The 18,698-nt window shown below is 45.4% G+C and overlaps 1 protein-coding gene across 1 annotated transcript in view; it reads left to right on the forward strand.

Moving 5' to 3' along the window:
• The first annotated feature begins 277 nt into the window (after positions 1-277).
• The window catches only part of dennd6aa (DENN/MADD domain containing 6Aa), a 40,727-nt gene continuing 22,306 nt past the window's right edge, over positions 278-18,698 (forward strand). The window contains exons 1-10 of the mRNA XM_042324962.1: positions 278-602; positions 837-875; positions 978-1,020; positions 11,061-11,173; positions 14,365-14,445; positions 14,571-14,676; positions 16,280-16,359; positions 16,550-16,609; positions 17,491-17,546; positions 17,877-17,999. Coding sequence (XP_042180896.1) covers positions 375-602; positions 837-875; positions 978-1,020; positions 11,061-11,173; positions 14,365-14,445; positions 14,571-14,676; positions 16,280-16,359; positions 16,550-16,609; positions 17,491-17,546; positions 17,877-17,999 — 929 coding nt within the window. The 5' untranslated portion in view covers positions 278-374. The remainder of the gene's footprint in view (positions 603-836; positions 876-977; positions 1,021-11,060; positions 11,174-14,364; positions 14,446-14,570; positions 14,677-16,279; positions 16,360-16,549; positions 16,610-17,490; positions 17,547-17,876; positions 18,000-18,698) is intronic.

The raw sequence follows: 18,698 nt of genomic DNA on the forward strand, positions 1-18,698 counted from the left end.
TAAAACTTCTTGTATTTTTAATTAATATGATCTGTTTGTTTAGGATTCCTGGCAATGTAAATAGTTTGTTTGTATGCTTGTTTGCATGTGTGACTATTCCTCTTTTTTTTGTTGATATATGTTAATAAAAATTGTTTTGCAAATGTGTTAACATTTTTTTTTAAACGCCCATGATTGTAGCGCGAACTGGTGGGCTTGTGCCGCTACTGCATTTCTGGTTGCAACGTTACGTCCTTACGTAGCGTAGCCACGCCGGACTACGTGAGTTTATTTTTATTTTTACGTATGGGGTACATTGGTTAGCTTGCTATCGAAGAATAAAGTGACCAGTATAAAAGTTATCTAAAGGAAGCAATTTCCACCGTCGGGGTTTCATGATGGCTTTGCAGGGCTCTGAGGAGATAGAGGAGCAACTCGCAGAGCCTGAAGAGGTTGGAGACGAGGATGTGAGCATCTCTCCAGCTGAAGAAATAACATTAACCGTCGGGCCTGGAGGAGAGGAGGACACGGACCCGCTTCTCCTCCCGTGGGATCGCTTCTCTGCCTGGCTACACTGTATCTGTGTCGTCGGGTTTGATCTAGAACTCGGCCAGGCGGTGGAGGTACAGTGAAATAAATACCTTTCTCTGCTTCTTGTCAATTCGTTAGATGGATAGCTAAAGCTTAGCTGGCTCACTAGCTAATGGTGTTAGTCGTAGCTAACTATATATCTGGCTAATGTTCTTTAGCAAGCTATTGGAATTTTAAAGTAACGTTATATAGTTAGCATCTAGTTAGCTAGCTATCCGCGTTAACAGCTACGTTAGCTAGCCAACTGTTGTTTCTCTCTCTTGCAGGTCATCTACCCACACCATTCAAAACTATCCGAGAAGGAGGCAAGTTATGTTTTCAAAAGTAACCTCATGTATCACACTGACTGTCTTGTATTGTATTTGAAACGTCACGTCAAATAAACTGTCACCTTATTTTTGTTCCAGAAAACAAGTATCTGCTACTTGTCATTCCCAGACTCCAACTCAGGTAAGCTCCTTCCTTCATAGTCTCTCATGAACCAGAATCTGGGTTTACAGGGATCTGGGTTTACAGGGATCTGGGTTTACAGGGATCTGGGTTTACAGGGATCTGGGTTTACAGGGATCTGGGTTTACAGGGATCTGGGTTTACAGGGATCTGGGTTTACAGGGATCTGGGTTTACAGGGATCTGGGTTTACAGGGATCTGGGTTTACAGGGATCTGGGTTTACAGGGATCTGGTTTTACAGGGATCTGGGTTTACAGGGATCTGGGTTTACAGGGATCTGGGTTTACAGGGATCTGGGTTTACAGGGATCTGGGTTTACAGGGATCTGGGTTTACAGGGATCTGGGTTTACAGGGATCTGGGTTTACAGGAAACGTTGAATTTGACGATTTTCCTTTAAACCAAGGAAGCGGTCGTTCACTTGCAATTCACCAGATTAATAATGTCAATACGGTCGTTACTTCGCAAAGTACGGAGTCTCGATGAGTAACTATTGTCATAACTTCCGCCTCGGCATGTATTTACTGACAAAAAAGGTCTAAATAAAGTTTCATGCAGTTTTTATTCCCATGATTTAAAAATAGCATATTTTTTCAGAGTAAAATCCGACCATTGGAGGCAATTATTTTATTGACTTCCATATGCCACTGAGACCACTTTCTCTCCTGTTCTATTGGTTTTTAAATCAACTTTCATTGTCCATCAGCCAAAGGCACAATCCTAGTCATATTAGCATCCCGTGCTAGTTGATGATGATCCTAGTCATATTTCTAACTGTTATTTTCACCGCTTTTGGCAACAGTATTTTCCCGCTAATTGCATTATGGCTTACTGCCCTGTGCACATTGCTGCGCTTAAAATGTTTTAAACTAAACGTTCTGATCTGTTGCGTCTGCCTCATTGCTTTTTAAGGTGTTTGTGTTGCCTAGGCCTACTGGTTGTATGAATTTGTGATTTATTGTCCCAAAGTCTGTTTGGAATAGGCCATTTTTTCTTCCTGACAAACTGCCCAATAAAATTAGATAAATGTTTCTACTGTGAGGGTTAGTAGATTGACATAGGCTAGTGATTTTGTTATTTGTCTTGTTGGCTGAGGAAAGGTAACTGTGACAGTTATTGTAACATCTTCAAGGTGGGCATTGTAATTTGGTAAGAAGGTTAATATGAATTACCATAATCTAAATATGATTTGTGTCATTCTGAGCACCGTGGGTGGACACTCTAATCAGGTTACACACCCAATGCATATGGGTCCGGTACATTTCTTAAATACTGCAGGTTAAATGTACGGCGCCACATTTTCCTGAAACCCTGTATCATGCCCATGTTAGACACGCCCCCAACACCCTGTATCACGCCCATGTTAGACATGCCCCTGACACCCTGTATCACGCCTCTGACATCCTGTATCACGCCCATGTTAGACACGCCCCCGACAACCCTGTATCACGCCCATGTTAGACACGCCCCCGACAACCTGTATCACGCCCATGTTAGACACGCCCCCGACACCCTGTATCACGCCCATGTTAGACACGCCCCCGACACCCTGTATCACGCCCATGTTAGACACGCCCCCGACACCCTGTATCACGCCCATGTTAGACACGCCCCCGACACCCTGTATCACGCCCATGTTAGACACGCCCCCGACACCCTGTATCACGCCCATGTTAGACACGCCCCCGACACCCTGTATCACGCCCATGTTAGACACGCCCCCGACACCCTGTATCACGCCCATGTTAGACACGCCCCCCCGACACCCTGTATCACGCCCATGTTAGACACGCCCCCGACACCCTGTATCACGCCCATGTTAGACACGCCCCCGACACGCTGCTCTAGACATGGAGTCAGTCATTTACTCCACAGCTGATTGGGTGTCAGGCAACAGCTGAGTTTATATAAAGCTGTTCAAATATTTTCTCTGGACTATCCTACTTTTCTAAGTAGTAAGTACACACTTACAGTACTAGTCAAAAGTTTGGACACACCTACTCATTCAAGAGTTTATTTATTTAGACTAATTTCTACATTGTAGAATAATAGTGAAGACATCAACTATGAAATAACACATATGGAATCATGTAGTAACCAAAAAAAGTGTTCAACAAATCAAAATATATTTATATTCTTCAAAGTAGCCACCCTTTGCCTTGATGACAGCTTTTATTTGTGTTTGTGTGTGGGGTGTAGAGTCCAGTGTGTGTGTGTGTGTGGGGTGTAGAGTCCAGTGTGTGTGTGTGTGGTGGGGGTGTAGAGTCCAGTGTGTGTGTGTGTGGGGTGTAGAGTCCAGTGTGTGTGTGTGTGTGGGGTGTAGAGTCCAGTGTGTGTGGGGTGTAGAGTCCAGTGTGTGTGGGGTGTAGAGTCCAGTGTGTGTGGGGTGTAGAGTCCAGTGTGTGTGTGTGTGGGGTGTAGAGTCCAGTGTGTGTGTGTGTGGGGTGTAGAGTCCAGTGTGTGTGTGTGTGGGGTGTAGAGTCCAGTGTGTGTGTGTGGGGTGTAGAGTCCAGTGTGTGTGTGTGTGGGGGTGTAGAGTCCAGTGTGTGTGTGTGTGTGGGGGTGTAGAGTCCAGTGTGTGTGTGTGTGGGGGGTGTAGAGTCCAGTGTGTGTGTGGGGGTGTAGAGTCCAGTGTGTGTGTGTGGGGGGTGTAGAGTCCAGTGTGTGTGTGTGTAGAGTCCAGTGTGTGTGGGGGTGTAGAGTCCAGTGTGTGTGTGTGGGGGTGTAGAGTCCAGTGTGTGTGTGTGTGGGGGTGTAGAGTCCAGTGTGTGTGTGTGTGTAGAGTCCAGTGGGGGTGTAGAGTCCAGTGTGTGTGTGTGTGGGGGTGTAGAGTCCAGTGTGTGTGTGTGTCCAGTGTGTGTGTGTGGGGGGTGTAGAGTCCAGTGTGTGTGTGTGGGGGTGTAGAGTCCAGTGTGTGTGTGTGTGGGGGTGTAGAGTCCAGTGTGTGTGTGTGTGGGGGTGTAGAGTCCAGTGTGTGTGTGGGTAGAGTCCAGTGTGTGTGTGGGTAGAGTCCAGTGTGTGTGTGGGGGTAGAGTCCAGTGTGTGTGGGTAGAGTCCAGTGTGGGTGTGGGTAGAGTCCTGTGTGTGTGTGGGGGGGAGTCCAGTGGGGGTAGAGTCCAGTGTGTGTGTGGGGGGTAGAGTCCAGTGTGTGTGTGGTGGGGGGGTGTAGAGTCCAGTGTGTGTGTGTGTGTGGGGGTAGAGTCCAGTGTGTGTGGGGTGTAGAGTCCAGTGTGTGTGTGTGTGTGGGGTGTAGAGTCCAGTGTGTGTGTGTGTGGGGTGTAGAGTCCAGTGTGTGTGTGTGTGGGGTGTAGAGTCCAGTGTGTGTGTGTGTGGGGTGTAGAGTCCAGTGTGTGTGTGTGTGGGGTGTAGAGTCCAGTGTGTGTGTGTGTGGGGTGTAGAGTCCAGTGTGTGTGTGTGTGGGGGGGTGTAGAGTCCAGTGTGTGTGTGTGGGGGGTGTAGAGTCCAGTGTGTGTGTGTGGGGGGTGTAGAGTGTGTGTGTGTGGGGTGTAGAGTCCAGTGTGTGGGGGGTGTAGAGTCCAGTGTGTGTGTGTGTAGAGTCCAGTGTGTGGGGGTGTAGAGTCCAGTGTGTGTGTGGGGTGGGGGGTGTAGAGTCCAGTGTGTGTGTGTGGGGGTGTAGAGTCCAGTGTGTGTGTGTGTGGGGGTGTAGAGTCCAGTGTGTGTGTGTGTGTGTGGGGGTGTAGAGTCCAGTGTGTGTGTGTGTGTGGGGGTGTAGAGTCCAGTCCAGTGTGTGTGTGGGGTGTAGAGTCCAGTGTGTGTGTGTGGGGGGTGTAGAGTCCAGTGTGTGTGTGTGGGGGTGTAGAGTCCAGTGTGTGTGTGGGTAGAGTCCAGTGTGTGTGTGGGTAGAGTCCAGTGTGTGTGTGGGTAGAGTCCAGTGTGTGTGTGGGTAGAGTCCAGTGTGTGTGGGTAGAGTCCAGTGTGGGTGTGGGTAGAGTCCTGTGTGTGTGTGGGGGGGGGTGTGGGGTAGAGTCCAGTGTGTGTGTGGGGGGTAGAGTCCAGTGTGTGTGTGGGTGGTCCAGTGTGGGGGGGGGTAGAGTCCAGTGTGTGTGTGTGTGTGTGTCCAGTGGGGGTAGAGTCCAATGTGTGTGTGGGGGGTAGAGTCCAGTGTGTGTGTGTGGGGGGGGTAGGGGGTAGAGTCCAGTGTGTGTGTGTGGGGGGTAGAGTCCAGTGTGTGTGGGGGGTAGAGTCCAGTGTGTGGGCATAATGTCAGGGCAACATACAACGGTTGTCAATCCAAATGGTCTGGGTTTGATAGGTTCACCAGTCTTATGGCTTGGAGGTCGGGAGCCATGTTGGTAAGGAACCTTTAGACGTTGTGTTTTTACTTACATTTAGTTTTTTAATTCACTACAACAAACAGACAAAAAAAATTGTGTTTGGGGAAAATGTGATTTTTAGATTTGCTGTGAGCCACACATTGTTTTTTTCCCTGCGGGCTGCGATGTTCTGTCTAATAACGACTGGGACTATGCAATACATTTTTTTTTACCATCAGATCAAATTATTTACCTAGCCTGACTCATTGAAACAACAATGTGACACATAGCACAAATACATAATTGTTTTAGGGACATTAGTCATACTGGGATGAAGTCCAAGAGGCCCAAAGTTAGTTTTGTATTGGATATTCCCTTTTTTGAACCGACTCTTTTGCCTTCACATACGCTGCTGTTACTGTTGTTACCTATCTTTGCTGTTGCCTAGTCACTAGCCCTACTTATATATACATATCTATATACTGGTACGCTGTGTGTACACAGCCATGTTATTGTTATTCCATTGGATTTATTCCTCCTGTTATGTTTCTTTTTCTCTCTTTGTTGTTGGGAAGGGCCTGTAAGTAAGCATGTCACTGGTAGTTTACACTGGATCATTCTCACTGAACTGTAGAAAAAAAGAAGAAAACCCTGTCTGAAGTGAATTTACAGAAATTATTCACAGAGCTTCAGATGTATACTTAGCTATTTCCTTTTTTTTTTTTTTTTGGTACATTACCCCTTTTTGTCACCATTGCTGGAACTTTCCAATGGGCTCAGGAGAGGCTGAGGTGGTGTCATGCATCCTCCGAAACATCACCCGCCGAACCACGCTCCTCAACACCCGCCAGCTTAACCCGGAAGCCGGGTTCAGCAATGTGTCGGAGGTTCAACCGACGACCGGGGTAAGCCCGCAGGCACCCGGCCTGCCACAAACAATCGCTAGAACGCGATGAGCCAAGTTAAGCCCCACCGACCAAACCCTCCCCTAACCCTGACGACTCTTGGCCAATTGTGAACGGTCCTATGGGACTCCCGGCCACAGCCGGATCTGGGAATGAGCCCAGGTCTGTAGTAACGCTACAGTAAGGAGCCCAGGTCTGTAGTAACGCTACAGTAAGGAGCCCAGGTCTGTAGTAACGCTACAGTAAGGAGCCCAGGTCTGTAGTAACGCTACAGTAAGGAGCCCAGGTCTGTAGTAACGCTACAGTAAGGAGCCCAGGTCTGTAGTAACGCTTCTAGCACTGCGACGCGGTGCCTTAGACCGCTGCACCTCTCAGAAGGCCATATAGATAACCTGTCTAGGAATGATGACACTCATAGGACTTCATGTTACACAATACATGTATGTTTTGTTCGGTAAAGTTCATATTTGTATCCAAATCTTATTTTACATTGGCATGTTACGTTCAGTAGTTCCAAAACATGCAGTGATATTGCAGAGCCACATGAATTAACAGAAATACTCATAATAAATGTTGATGAAAATACAACTTTTATACATGGAACTTTAGATCCACTTCTCCTTAATGCAACCACTGTGTCAGATTTCAAAAAAGCTTTACGGAAAAAGCATAATCTGAGAACGGTGCTCAGAGCCCAAACCAGCCAGAGGAATATCCGCCATGTTGGGTCGTCAACATTATTCATAAATGGCATTATAAATATTCATTTACCTTTTGATCTTCATCAGAATGCACTCCCAGGAATCGCAGTTCCACAATAAATGCTTGTTTTGTTCGATAATGTCCATAATTTATGTCCATTTATGTCCAATAGCTTCTTTTGTTAGGGCTTTTGGTAAACATATCCAAATCTGCGATCTGGTCCATTCGGACGAAACGTTCAGAAAGTTATATTACAGGTCGAAGAAACTTGTCAAACTAAGTATAGAATCAATCTTTAGAATGTTTTTATCATAAAAGTTCAATAATGTTCCAACCGGAGAATTCCATTGTCTGTAGAAAAGCAATGGCAAAAAGAGCTACCTCTCAAGTGAAAGCGCGCGGCTGAGAATGAGGCTGACCAATTAGTCAAACAGCTCCCATCCGGCCCCCCTCACATGAGCAGCCTGAAACAACGTTCTAAAGACGGTAGACATCTAGTGGAAGCCTTAGGAAGTGCAACATAACCCATATCTCACTGTGTTTTCGATAGGGGCTGAGTTCAAAAACTACAAACCTCAGATTTCCCACTTGCTGTTTTGGATTTTTTCTCAGGTTTTTGCCTGCCATATGAGTTCTGTTATACTCACAGACATAATTTTAACAGTTTTACAAACTTTGAGTGTTTTCTATCCAATACTAATATGCATATATTAGCATCTGGGACTGAATAGGAGGCAGTTCACTCTGGGCACAGTATTCATCCAAAAGTGAAACTGCTGCTCCCTATCCCAAACAAGATAACTACTTTAAAGTTATCACGTTTTTTCGATCAGATATTATTAATTTTACAAATATATTTTCACAAAAGTCTAATTACTGTTTTCGTAGTCGAACTGTTATAAACAAATCAATATGTGTAATGTTTTTTTAAACATTGTTCCCTTAATGAAAAGGCTTAACACAACAAATTATACAAATATTATACATTTTAATCAGCAACTGGGCCTGAGTTGCAGGCAGTTTACTCTGGGCTTCCAAACGTGAAAATGCTGCCCCCTATCCTGAATTACTGACTCAGTGTCTGGAGCAGCGTTTCAGAGGCGTGTCTAATATGGGTGGTCAAGGGCAGTCAGGTCTGGAGTGAACAATTTCGGCAGATCATTTTTAGAAAGAGATGGTCCAGATTGTCTAGCCCAGCTGATTTTGTAGCTCTTTCAGAACATTGGCTATCTGGATTTGGGTGAAGGAGAAATGGGGAGGCTTGGGCGAGTTGCTGTGGGGAATGCAGTGCTGTTGACCGGGGTAGGGGTAGCCAGGTGGAAAGCATGACCAGCTGTAGAAAAATGCTTATTGAAATTCTCAATTATTGTGGATTTATCCGTGGTGACAGTGTTTCTTAGCCTCAGTGCAGTGGGCAGCTGGGAGGAGGTGCTCTTATTCTCTATGGACTTTAGTGTCCCAAAACTTTTTGGAGTTTGTGCTACAGGATGTAAATTTCTGTTTTGAAAAAGCTAGCCTTTGGAAAGCATACTTCCTGTGTTTATCGGTTCCTAACTTCCCTGAAAAGTTGCATATATTTGATGCTAATGCAGTACACCACAGGATGTTTTTGTGCTGGTCGAGGGCAGTCAGGGCAGTCAGGTCTGGAGTGAACAAAGGGCTATATCTGTTCCTGGTGAGGAAGGCATAAAAAAAATTAAAAAATAACCAGGCATCCTCTACTGACAGAATGAGGTCAATATCCTTCCAGGATACCCGGGCCAGGTCAATTAGAAAGGCCTGCTCACTGAAGTGTTTTAGGGAGCGTTTGACAGTGATGAGGGTTAGTCGTTTGACCGCAGACCCATTACGGACGCAGGCAATGAGGCAGTGATCTCTGAGATCCTGGTTGAAAACAGCAGAGGTGTATTTGGAGGGCAGGTTGGTTAGGATGATATCTATGAGGGTGCCTGTGCTTACTGATTTGGGGTTGTACTTGGTAAGTTCTTTGATAATTTGTGTGAGATTGGGGGCATCTAGCTTAGTTTGTAGGATGGCCGGGGTGTTAAGCATGTCTCAGTTTAGGTCACCAAGCAGCACGAGCTCTGAAGATAGATGGGGGGCAATCAATTCACATATGGTGTCCAGGGCACAGCTGGGGGCAGAAGGTGGTCTATAGCAAGCGGTGGATCGTAAGACAGAGCTCTGCAGGCTATCTCTGCAGTAGATTGCAACTCCGCCCCCTTTGGCAGAGTTGTAGGGTAAGGGAGGTGTTTTTAGAATATTAACTAAACTCTGAAGGCATATAAGAAAATAAATGAACATAATTTAAGCTCATCTGACTACTTCTCTTGCATCATGAGTTAATAAAGCTTATATTTTAAACGGATTCAAGTTTTTACAGGATCTTGAAAAAGTATTATGGTAATGAGACCCATGTCCACAGAAGGTTTTTGTATTTAATAAATATTATAGTTTAATGTATACTTAAACTAGTATACAATTTATGGACAAACTACAGCAACATATATTTTATTCAAATAAGTTTTAAGTTTTTTTGAAAATTTAAACATTTTTAAAACATTATCCTAGTATTTAATCCGGATGCATTTCGGTAATGAGTTTTTGGAGTAACAAATGTCAAGAAATTCATACGCAAATGTAAAATGTAAAAGACACTTTTCCCAAAACTAGACATCTTGGTCGATTTTTGCCGATACGTCATTGTTTTGTAACTTAATTTGCTACAGACATTTAAACTGGTTTCATGAGAATCACCTTAAGCATGTGACTAATACAATTCAATTTTTCTTATTTTTTGACACCTGTATTAGTCTGTAGGGCAATTCCACAGTAACTCAGATTTTAGGCCAAAAATGTATGCCAAACAAATACCATTTGATTTCTAAGTTTTTAACAAACCATACAACAACCATACAACTCATACCATTTACACCGAACATTTTACTGAAACATAATGATGGATCTGACGTTCTCTTTATAGAGATTCATCCTGAATAGGTACACAAAGGTAGAATTATACAATATCCTCCTTTTACATATTTGGAAATTTATTTTACACACTGGCTATTATTTTAAAAACCTCTGCCACCAAAGAAGACAGCGTTTGGTTGGACCGGACCAAATATGAACCAATCATAGATGTTGATGTTTCACAAGTTTTGGACATCAGGGTAGAGCTCGGTAGGGTCGAGCTCGGTAGGGTACTCAATTTGTGTGTACTGTACTGTACTGTCCTGAACTATACTCTACTGTACTATACTCGACTTTACTTTTCTTTACTTTACTGTGATGTACTATATTCTTCTGCGATATACTCTACTGTGTCACTCTGTACCCGACTGGCCTAGCTGTTTTTTTAAAACTCAACGATTTACGATGGAGGTGAGCAGTGACTTAGTTCAGCACACAAAGCATAGCCTGGAATTTCACGCATTGTACAAGAAGTGACTGGAACTCAGCCCACTTGTTACCTGCTTCAGAGGAGAGACTCCGGGAAATATTAACATCACTGTATTTAATCAACAATAGGTCCCACTGAAATCTGACTTCCTGTATTTAATCAACACTAGGTCCCACTGAAATCTGACTTCCTGTATTCCAACCCCTTTGAAATACTCCTATGTATACATGTTGGAGAGATTGGAGCTCTGCTGCACTAGGCACCTGGGAAAACCTCCTGTCCCCATGTGGTGTGCAGATAGACACAGGCTGACATGCAGGCTCTGGAATGTAGGACTGGTGTTTCACTGTACAGTACGTTTACCCCTTCAAAATGTCTTCACCAAATGCCTTGTTAGACTTCAATGTCTTATTTGGCCCCTGTATGACATTTTATTAGCCTGGTCCCAGATCTGTTTGTGTTCTTGCCAACTCTGCTGTCATTGTCAAAAGCATGATAATTCCGTAAGGAGTTGGTAGGACAGCAGAAACAGACTGGCACCCAGGCTTCATTCTTATAGCTATTCAGGGACCTTTCAGTAAAACAGCTTCTTTGTGTGATAAATCACTGCTTTAACGGTCTGGTTTCAAAACCTCCATCCCAGAACCTTGTTGCTATCACAACATTCCTCCCCTGTCCTCTTCCCCATGTCAGTGGTGGAATTCCCTCCAGCCAACAGGAAGATGACTACATTTGTTTCCTCTTCCTGTTTGGCAGGTTGTCTAGGGGACACACAGTTCTGCTTCCGTTTCCGCCAGGCCTCAGGCAGGAAGTCTTCTCTGGGATGTTTTCTGGACCAGTTTGACCGTGACGCCCCAGTCTGCCTGAAGGTAAAAAGGATTCAGGGACTCGACATCTGTCTTTCTGGCTGTCTCGGGCGGGGTCGCTGCTGGGCGGGGTCGCTGCTGGGCGGGGTCGCTGCTGGGCGGGGTCGCTGCTGGGCGGGGTCGCTGCTGGGCGGGGTCGCTGCTGGTGTTAATTGTGGTCGTAAACATTGTTTATTGTTTAGTTAATTCTATGGGGGGTGGTCTGCAACTTATTTGACAGTACAGGGGGAGGGTTATTTGAAAATGTTTTTGATCTATCAAACTCTGAGGACCATGCTGAATGGGGCTATCTGGGTTAGAATAGGAATGGCTGGGTTAGAATAGATATGGAGCTGGCTGGGTTAGAATAGATATAGAGCTGGCTGGGTTAGAATAGGAATGGGGGGGTTAGAATAGATATAGAGCTGGCTGGGTTAGAATAGATATAGTGCTGGCTGGGTTAGAATAGATATATAGAGCTGGCTGGGTTAGAATGGATATAGAGCTATCTACAGTTAGAATAGACTCACACCTGAATGGCTGGGTTAGAATAGCCATACAGCTGCCAACACTTTAGAATGGATGACAGAGCTCAGCCAGTTAGAATAGATATCAGAGCTGGCCGGTTAGAATAGATATCACCAGCCAGCCAGTTAGAATGGAATCAGAACCATCCAGTTAGAATAGGAATCACCAACCAGCCAGTTAGAATAGATATAGAGCTATCTGGGTTAGAATAGATATAGAGCTGGCTGGGTTAGAATGCATATAGAGCTGGCTGGGTCAGAATAGATATAGAGCTATCTGGGTTAAAATAGGAATGGCTGGGAATGTAGAATAGATATAGGCCTGTCCTAGAAAGGAATGGCTGGTATAGAATAGATATAGAGCTGGCTGGGTTAGAATAGAATAGAGCTGGCTGGGTTAGAATGGATATAGAGCTGGCTGGGTTAGAATGGATATAGAGCTGTCCTGGGTTAGAATGGATATAGAGCTGGCTGGGTTAGAATGGATATAGAGCTGGCTGGGTTAGAATGGATATATAGAGCTGGCTGGTTGAATGGATATAGAGCTGGCTGGGTTAGAATGGATATAGAGCTGGATGCCAGTTAGAATGGATATAGAGCTGGCTGGTATGAATGGATATAGAGCTGGCTGGGTTAGAATGGATATAGAGCTGGCTGGTTGAATGGATATAGAGCTGGCTGGGTTAGAATAGGAATGGCTGGGTTAGAATAGGAATGGCTGGGTTAGAATAGGAATGGCTGGTTAGAATAGATATAGAGCTGGCTGGGTTAGAATAGATGTAGAGCTGGCTATGTTGAATAGATGTAGAGCTGGCTCCTAGAATAGATGTAGAGCTGGCTGGATGTTAGAATAGATGTCCTATAGAGCTGGCTGGTTAGAATAGATGTAGAGCTGGCTGGGTTAGAATAGATATAGAGCTATCTGGGTTAGAATAGGAAGCTGGTTAGAATAGATATAGAGCTGGCTGGGTTAGAATAGATATAGAGCTGGCTGGGTTAGAATAGATATAGAGCTATCTGGGTTAGAATAGATATGGAGCTGGCTGGGTTAGAATAGATATAGAGCTGGCTGGGTTAGAATAGATATAGAGCTGGCTATGATGACAGATATAACCTATCTGGGTTAGAATGGGAATGGCTGGGTTAGAATAGATATAGAGTTGGCTGGGTTAGAATAGATTTAGAGCTATCTGGGTTAGAATAGGAATGGCTGGTTGAATCAGATATAACCTGGCTGGGTTAGAATGGCATTTATGTCCGCTAAGGGGAAACTCCTCATGACTCTACAGGTAAACATTGACTCACACCTGAGAGATGAGAATCTCTGTGAGAGCCATACAGTCTCAGCCAACACTTTCCCCATGCCATGACACACCTCAGCCAGTAGACACCTCAGCCAATCACCAACCAGCCGGTACACACCTCAGCCAATCACCAACCAGCCAGTAGACACCTCAGCCAATCACCAACCAGCCAGTAGACACCTCAGCCAATCACCGGCCGGCCATTACACTCCTCAGCCAGTCACCGGCCGGCCATGACTTCCAACTGCACTCTGACTGCCAGCTCTGGTCACACACTGTAAAATACTAAAGTTGGAAAACAAAATAAATATTCCTTGGGAATGTAACCTGTCCTATAGGCCTGTCCTATAGAGAAGGAGCTGGTATGATGCCAGTATATAACCTGTCCTATAGAGAAGGAGCTGGTATGATGCCAGTATATAACCTGTCCTATAGAAAAGGAGCTGGTATGATGCCAGTATTCAACCTGTCCTATAGAGAAGGAGCTGGTATGATGCCAGTATATAACCTGTCCTATAGAAAAGGAGCTGGTATGATGCCAGTATATAACCTGTCCTATAGAGAAGGAGCTGGTATGATGCCAGTATATAACCTGTCCTATAGAAAAGGAGCTGGTATGATGTCAGTATATAACCTGTCCTATAGAAAAGGAGCTGGTATGATGTCAGTATATAACCTGTCCTATAAAGAGGAGCTGGTATGATGCCAGTATATAACCTGTCCTATAGAAAAGGAGCTGGTATGATGCCAGTATATAACCTGTCCTATAGAGAAGGAGCTGGTATGATGCCAGTATATAACCTGTCCTATAGAGAAGGAGCTGGTATGATGTCAGTATATAACCTGTCCTATAGAGAAGGAGCTGGTATGATGTCAGTATATAACCTGTCCTATAGAAAAGGAGCTGGTATGATGCCAGTATATAACCTGTCCTATAGAGAAGGAGCTGGTATGATGCCAGTATATAACCTGTCCTATAGAGAAGGAGCTGGTATGATGCCAGTATCTAACCTGTCCTATAGAGAAGGAGCTGGTATGATGCCAGTATCAAACCTGTCCTATAGAGAAGGAGCTGGTATGATGCCAGTATATGACCTGTCCTATAGAGAAGGTGCTGGTATGATGTCATATAACCTGTCCTATAGAGAAGGAGCTGGTATGATGCCAGTATTCAACCTGTCCTATAGAGAAGGAGCTGGTATGATGCCAGTATATAACCTGTCCTATAGAGAAGGAGCTGGTATGATGCCAGTATTATCCACTGCCTCAAATCACTTGTCAACTGTTCACTTCCAACCATGTCGTGTTTAGGCTTACATCAATGACTAATGAAATAGTGTGTGTGTGTGCCCATACTAAATGTGAGTTTGTTTTTTGTGTGTAGAGGGACCAAGGCCATTACTATGGTTACGTCTACTTCAGACAAGTCCGGGACAAGTCACTCAAGAGGGGTTACTTTCAGAAGGTGAGTTAGCTGGTGTTGAACTGTGTTATCAGACTACGTTTTAGCACAGTTTTTCTAAAACTTCCTGACCTTATTGCAATATGATTTTTAACTGTGTGTGTGTGTGTCTGTGTGTGTGTTTCCAGTCGCTGGTCCTTATCAGCAAGCTTCCTTACGTCACGTTCTTCCACTCCCTGCTGAAGCTCGTTGCTCCAGAGTACTTTGAGAAGCAGGAGCCGTGTCTGGAGGCTGGTGGGTCTCCTCATTTCATCCTGTTCCAATGGGGAAACATCAGCTGAAACCGGGAGGGGCCACAGACTAGCCCCTCCCTTTAGTAGAGAGGCTAGTCTGTGGCCCCTCCCTTTAGTAGAGAGGCTAGTCTGTGGCCCCTCCCTTTAGTAGAGGGGCTAGTCTGTGGCCCCTCCCTTTAGTAGAGAGTCAGTCTATAACCCCTCCCTTTAGTAGAAGAGCTGGTCTGATGGCCCCTCCCTTTAGAAAGAGCTGGGGCAGTCTATGGCCCCTCCCTTTAGAGAGGGGCTGGTATGATGCCCCTCCCTTTAGAGAAGGGGCTGGTATGATGCCAGTATATAACCTCCCTTTAGTAGAGGGGGTATGATGTCTATGGCCCCTCCCTTTAGTAGAGAGGGTATGATGTCTATGGCCCCTCCCTTTAGTAGAGGGGATGTCAGTCTATAACCCCTCCTTTAGAGAAGGGGCTGGTATGATGGCCCCTCCCTTTAGTAGAGGGGCTGGTATGATGCCCCTCCCTTTAGTAGAGGGGAGTCTGTATGATGGCCCCTCCCTTTAGTAGAGGGGCTGGTCTGATGGCCCCTCCCTTTAGTAGAGGGGCTGGTCTGTGCCCCTCCCTTAAAGAGGGGGCTAGTCCAGTATTCAACCCCTCCCTTTAGTAGAGGGGCTGGTCTGATGCCCCTCCCTTTAGTAGAGAAGGGGGATGATGTCTGTATTATCCCTCCCTCAAATCAGGGGTCAAGTGTTCACTTCCAACCCCTCCCTGTTTAGAGGGGCTTACATCAATGACTCCCTTAAGTAGAAATAGTCTGTGGCCCCTCCCTTTAAGAGGAGTTTGCCCCTCCCTTTAGAGAGGGGCTAGGTCTGTGGCCCCTCCCTTTAGTAGAGGGGCAAGTCTGTGGCCCCTCCCTTTAGTAGAGGGGCTAGTCTGTGGCCCCTCCCTTTAGTAGAGGGGCTAGTCTGTGGCCCCTCCCTTTAGTAGAGGATTTTTAGTCTGTGGCCCCTCCCTTTAGTAGAGGGGCTAGTCTGTGGCCCCTCCCTTTAGTAGAGGGGCTAGTCTGTGGCCCCTCCCTTTAGTAGAGGGGCTAGTCTGTGGCCCCTCCCTTTAGTAGAGGGGCTAGTCTGTGGCCCCTCCCTTTAGCAGAGGGGCTGGAGGTCTGTGGCCCCTCCCTTTAGTAGAGAGGCTAGTCTGTGGCCCCTCCCTTTAGTAGAGGGGCTAGTCTGTGGCCCCTCCCTTTAGTAGAGGGGCTAGTCTGTGGCCCCTCCCTTTAGTAGAGGGGCTAGTCTGTGGCCCCTCCCTTTAGTAGAGGGGCTAGTCTGTGGCCCCTCCCTTTAGTAGAGGGGCTAGTCTGTGGCCCCTCCCTTTAGTAGAGGGGCTAGTCTGTGGCCCCTCGCTTTAGTAGAGGGGCTAGTCTGTGGCCCCTCGCTTTAGTAGAGGGGCTAGTCTGTGGCCCCTCGCTTTAGTAGAGCATTGTCTGGTCTGTCTCTTTCCTGTTATTTTTCTGCTGTTCAGTTGTTGTGTGTTTTTAGTCGTAACAACTTATTGGCCCGGTGAACCCTGTAGTCTGTCTGTGTGTCTTCACGTGGCTTTTTCTGTGTGCGACAGCCTGCAACGACATCGACCGCTGGCCCACTCCTCATCCAGGGAAAATATTGGTCCTCCCTATAATGGGTACTGTTATGAAGGTACGTCTAACCCAGGGAAAATATTGACCATCTCTATAATGGGTACAGTACAGCTAAATATTTATATAGGCCTCTTCTACGATTACCTATCAATCAAATATTTATAAAAATGTTTTTTTTAATTTACACCAACAGTTGTCACAAAGTACTTGAGCAACTTAATCGATAATATTTCTTTCTGTTTTTCTAGGTTCGGATCCCAACATGTTACGACAAGCCTGGAACCTCTCAGCTGGTACAGTCCACACAGGTGAGGATGAGAATCGCCGTGCTACGAACAACACTACAAAATGGCACCCTGTTCCCTATCACCGTGCTACGAACAACACTACAAAATGGCACCCTGTTCCCTATCACCGTGTTACGAACAACACTACAAAATGGCACCCTGTTCCCTATCACCGTGCTACGAACAACACTACAAAATGGCACCCTGTTCCCTATCACCGTGTTACGAACAACACTACAAAATGGCACCCTGTTCCCTATCACCGTGCTACGAACAACACTACAAAATGGCACCCTGTTCCCTATCTGTCTGTGTACAGAACAACACTACAAAATGGCACCCTGTTCCCTATCCGTGTTACGAACAACACTACAAAATGGCACCCTGTTCCCTATCACCGTGCTACGAACAACACTACAGGGAAAAATGGCACCCTGTTCCCTATCACCATGTTACGAACAACACTACAAAATGGCACCCTGTTCCCTATCACCGTGCTACGAACAACACTAAAAAATGGCACCCTGTTCCCTATCACCGTGCTACGAACAACACTACAAAATGGCACCCTGTTCCCTATCACCGTGCTACGAACAACACTACAAATGGCACCCTGTTCCCTATCACCGTGCTACGAACAACACTACAAAATGGCACCCTGTTCCCTATCACCGTGTTACGAACAACACTACAAAATGGCACCCTGTTCCCTATCACCGTGCTACGAACAACACTACAAAATGGCACCCTGTTCCCCATAGTGAACTACGTTTTGACCGGTGTACCATATATAGTGAATAGGATGCCATTTCAGACTCCTACCATGTCACTCTGATACACTGCTGGTAGTCTGTCCAAAACCCTGTAACCCTAATTATACCCCATGACTGGTTTTGTTACAGAATGACAACCTGGTGTCCATAGTCCTCCCCACGGTCCACGAGGTAGACTTGTTCACGTGAGTACATGTTAGTAGTGGTGTTCAATCACAAATGGCACACTATTCCCTATATCGTGCACTACTTATGACCAGGGTCTGCAAAAGTAGTGCACTATATAGGGAATAGGGTGCTGGACTATTGATGTGTTGTTGGACTACCTTCCCAGCTCTCTGATGCCACCCATTGGTAGGGAGTGGGAGTGCAGGTTGACTCCAGCCAGGAGGACACTTAGCTGCTTTATGTTGTTGACACATGGACTGGTTGCCATGGTAACATGGGGTTTCTGTAGAGGGTCCACCCAGGAGGAAGTGGAGAGCAGATACAGTTCCATCTCTTCCCCTCTGCAGGTGTTTCCACCCAGTCTTCTTCCACATTCAGATGTTATGGGAGCTGGTGTTGCTAGGAGAGGCTCTGGTTGTCATGGCACCATCTCCGGCAGAATCTTCCGATACTGTTCTGGCATTGGTCAGGTGAGACAAGGAGGGTGTGGCTAGAAAGATAAACATAACCATTTTTTAAAAATAAAAAAGTACACAGCTATAAAGTAAAATACAGTATGTTCCCCTTTACAATTGTCTCTTTTTTGCATATTTTTTTACACTAAATGTTTTTGTATCTTCAATCAAAACCTAATATGAGATAAAGGGTACCTGAGTGTACAAATAACTCCAAACCTAACATTAGATAAAGGGTACCTGAGTGAACAAATAACTCCAAACCTAACATTAGATAAAGGGTACCTGAGTGTACAAATAACTCCAAACCTAACATTAGATAAAGGGTACCTGAGTGTACAAATAACTCCAAACCTAATATTAGATAAAGGGTACCTGAGTGTACAAATAACTCCAAACCTAACATTAGATAAAGGGTACCTGAGTGTACAAATAACTCCAAACCTAACATTAGATAAAGGGTACCTGAGTGTACAAATAACTCCAAACCTAATATTAGATAAAGGGTACCTGAGTGTACAAATAACTCCAAACCTAACATTAGATAAAGGGTACCTGAGTGTACAAATAACTCCAAACCTAATATTAGATAAAGGGTACCTGAGTGAACAAATAACTCCAAACCTAACATTAGATAAAGGGTACCTGAGTGTACAAATAACTCCAAACCTAACATTAGATAAAGGGTACCTGAGTGTACAAATAACTCCAAAC

The sequence above is a fragment of the Oncorhynchus tshawytscha genome, linkage group LG07, assembly GCF_018296145.1.
Source record: "Oncorhynchus tshawytscha isolate Ot180627B linkage group LG07, Otsh_v2.0, whole genome shotgun sequence".
Lineage (NCBI taxonomy): Eukaryota > Metazoa > Chordata > Actinopteri > Salmoniformes > Salmonidae > Oncorhynchus > Oncorhynchus tshawytscha.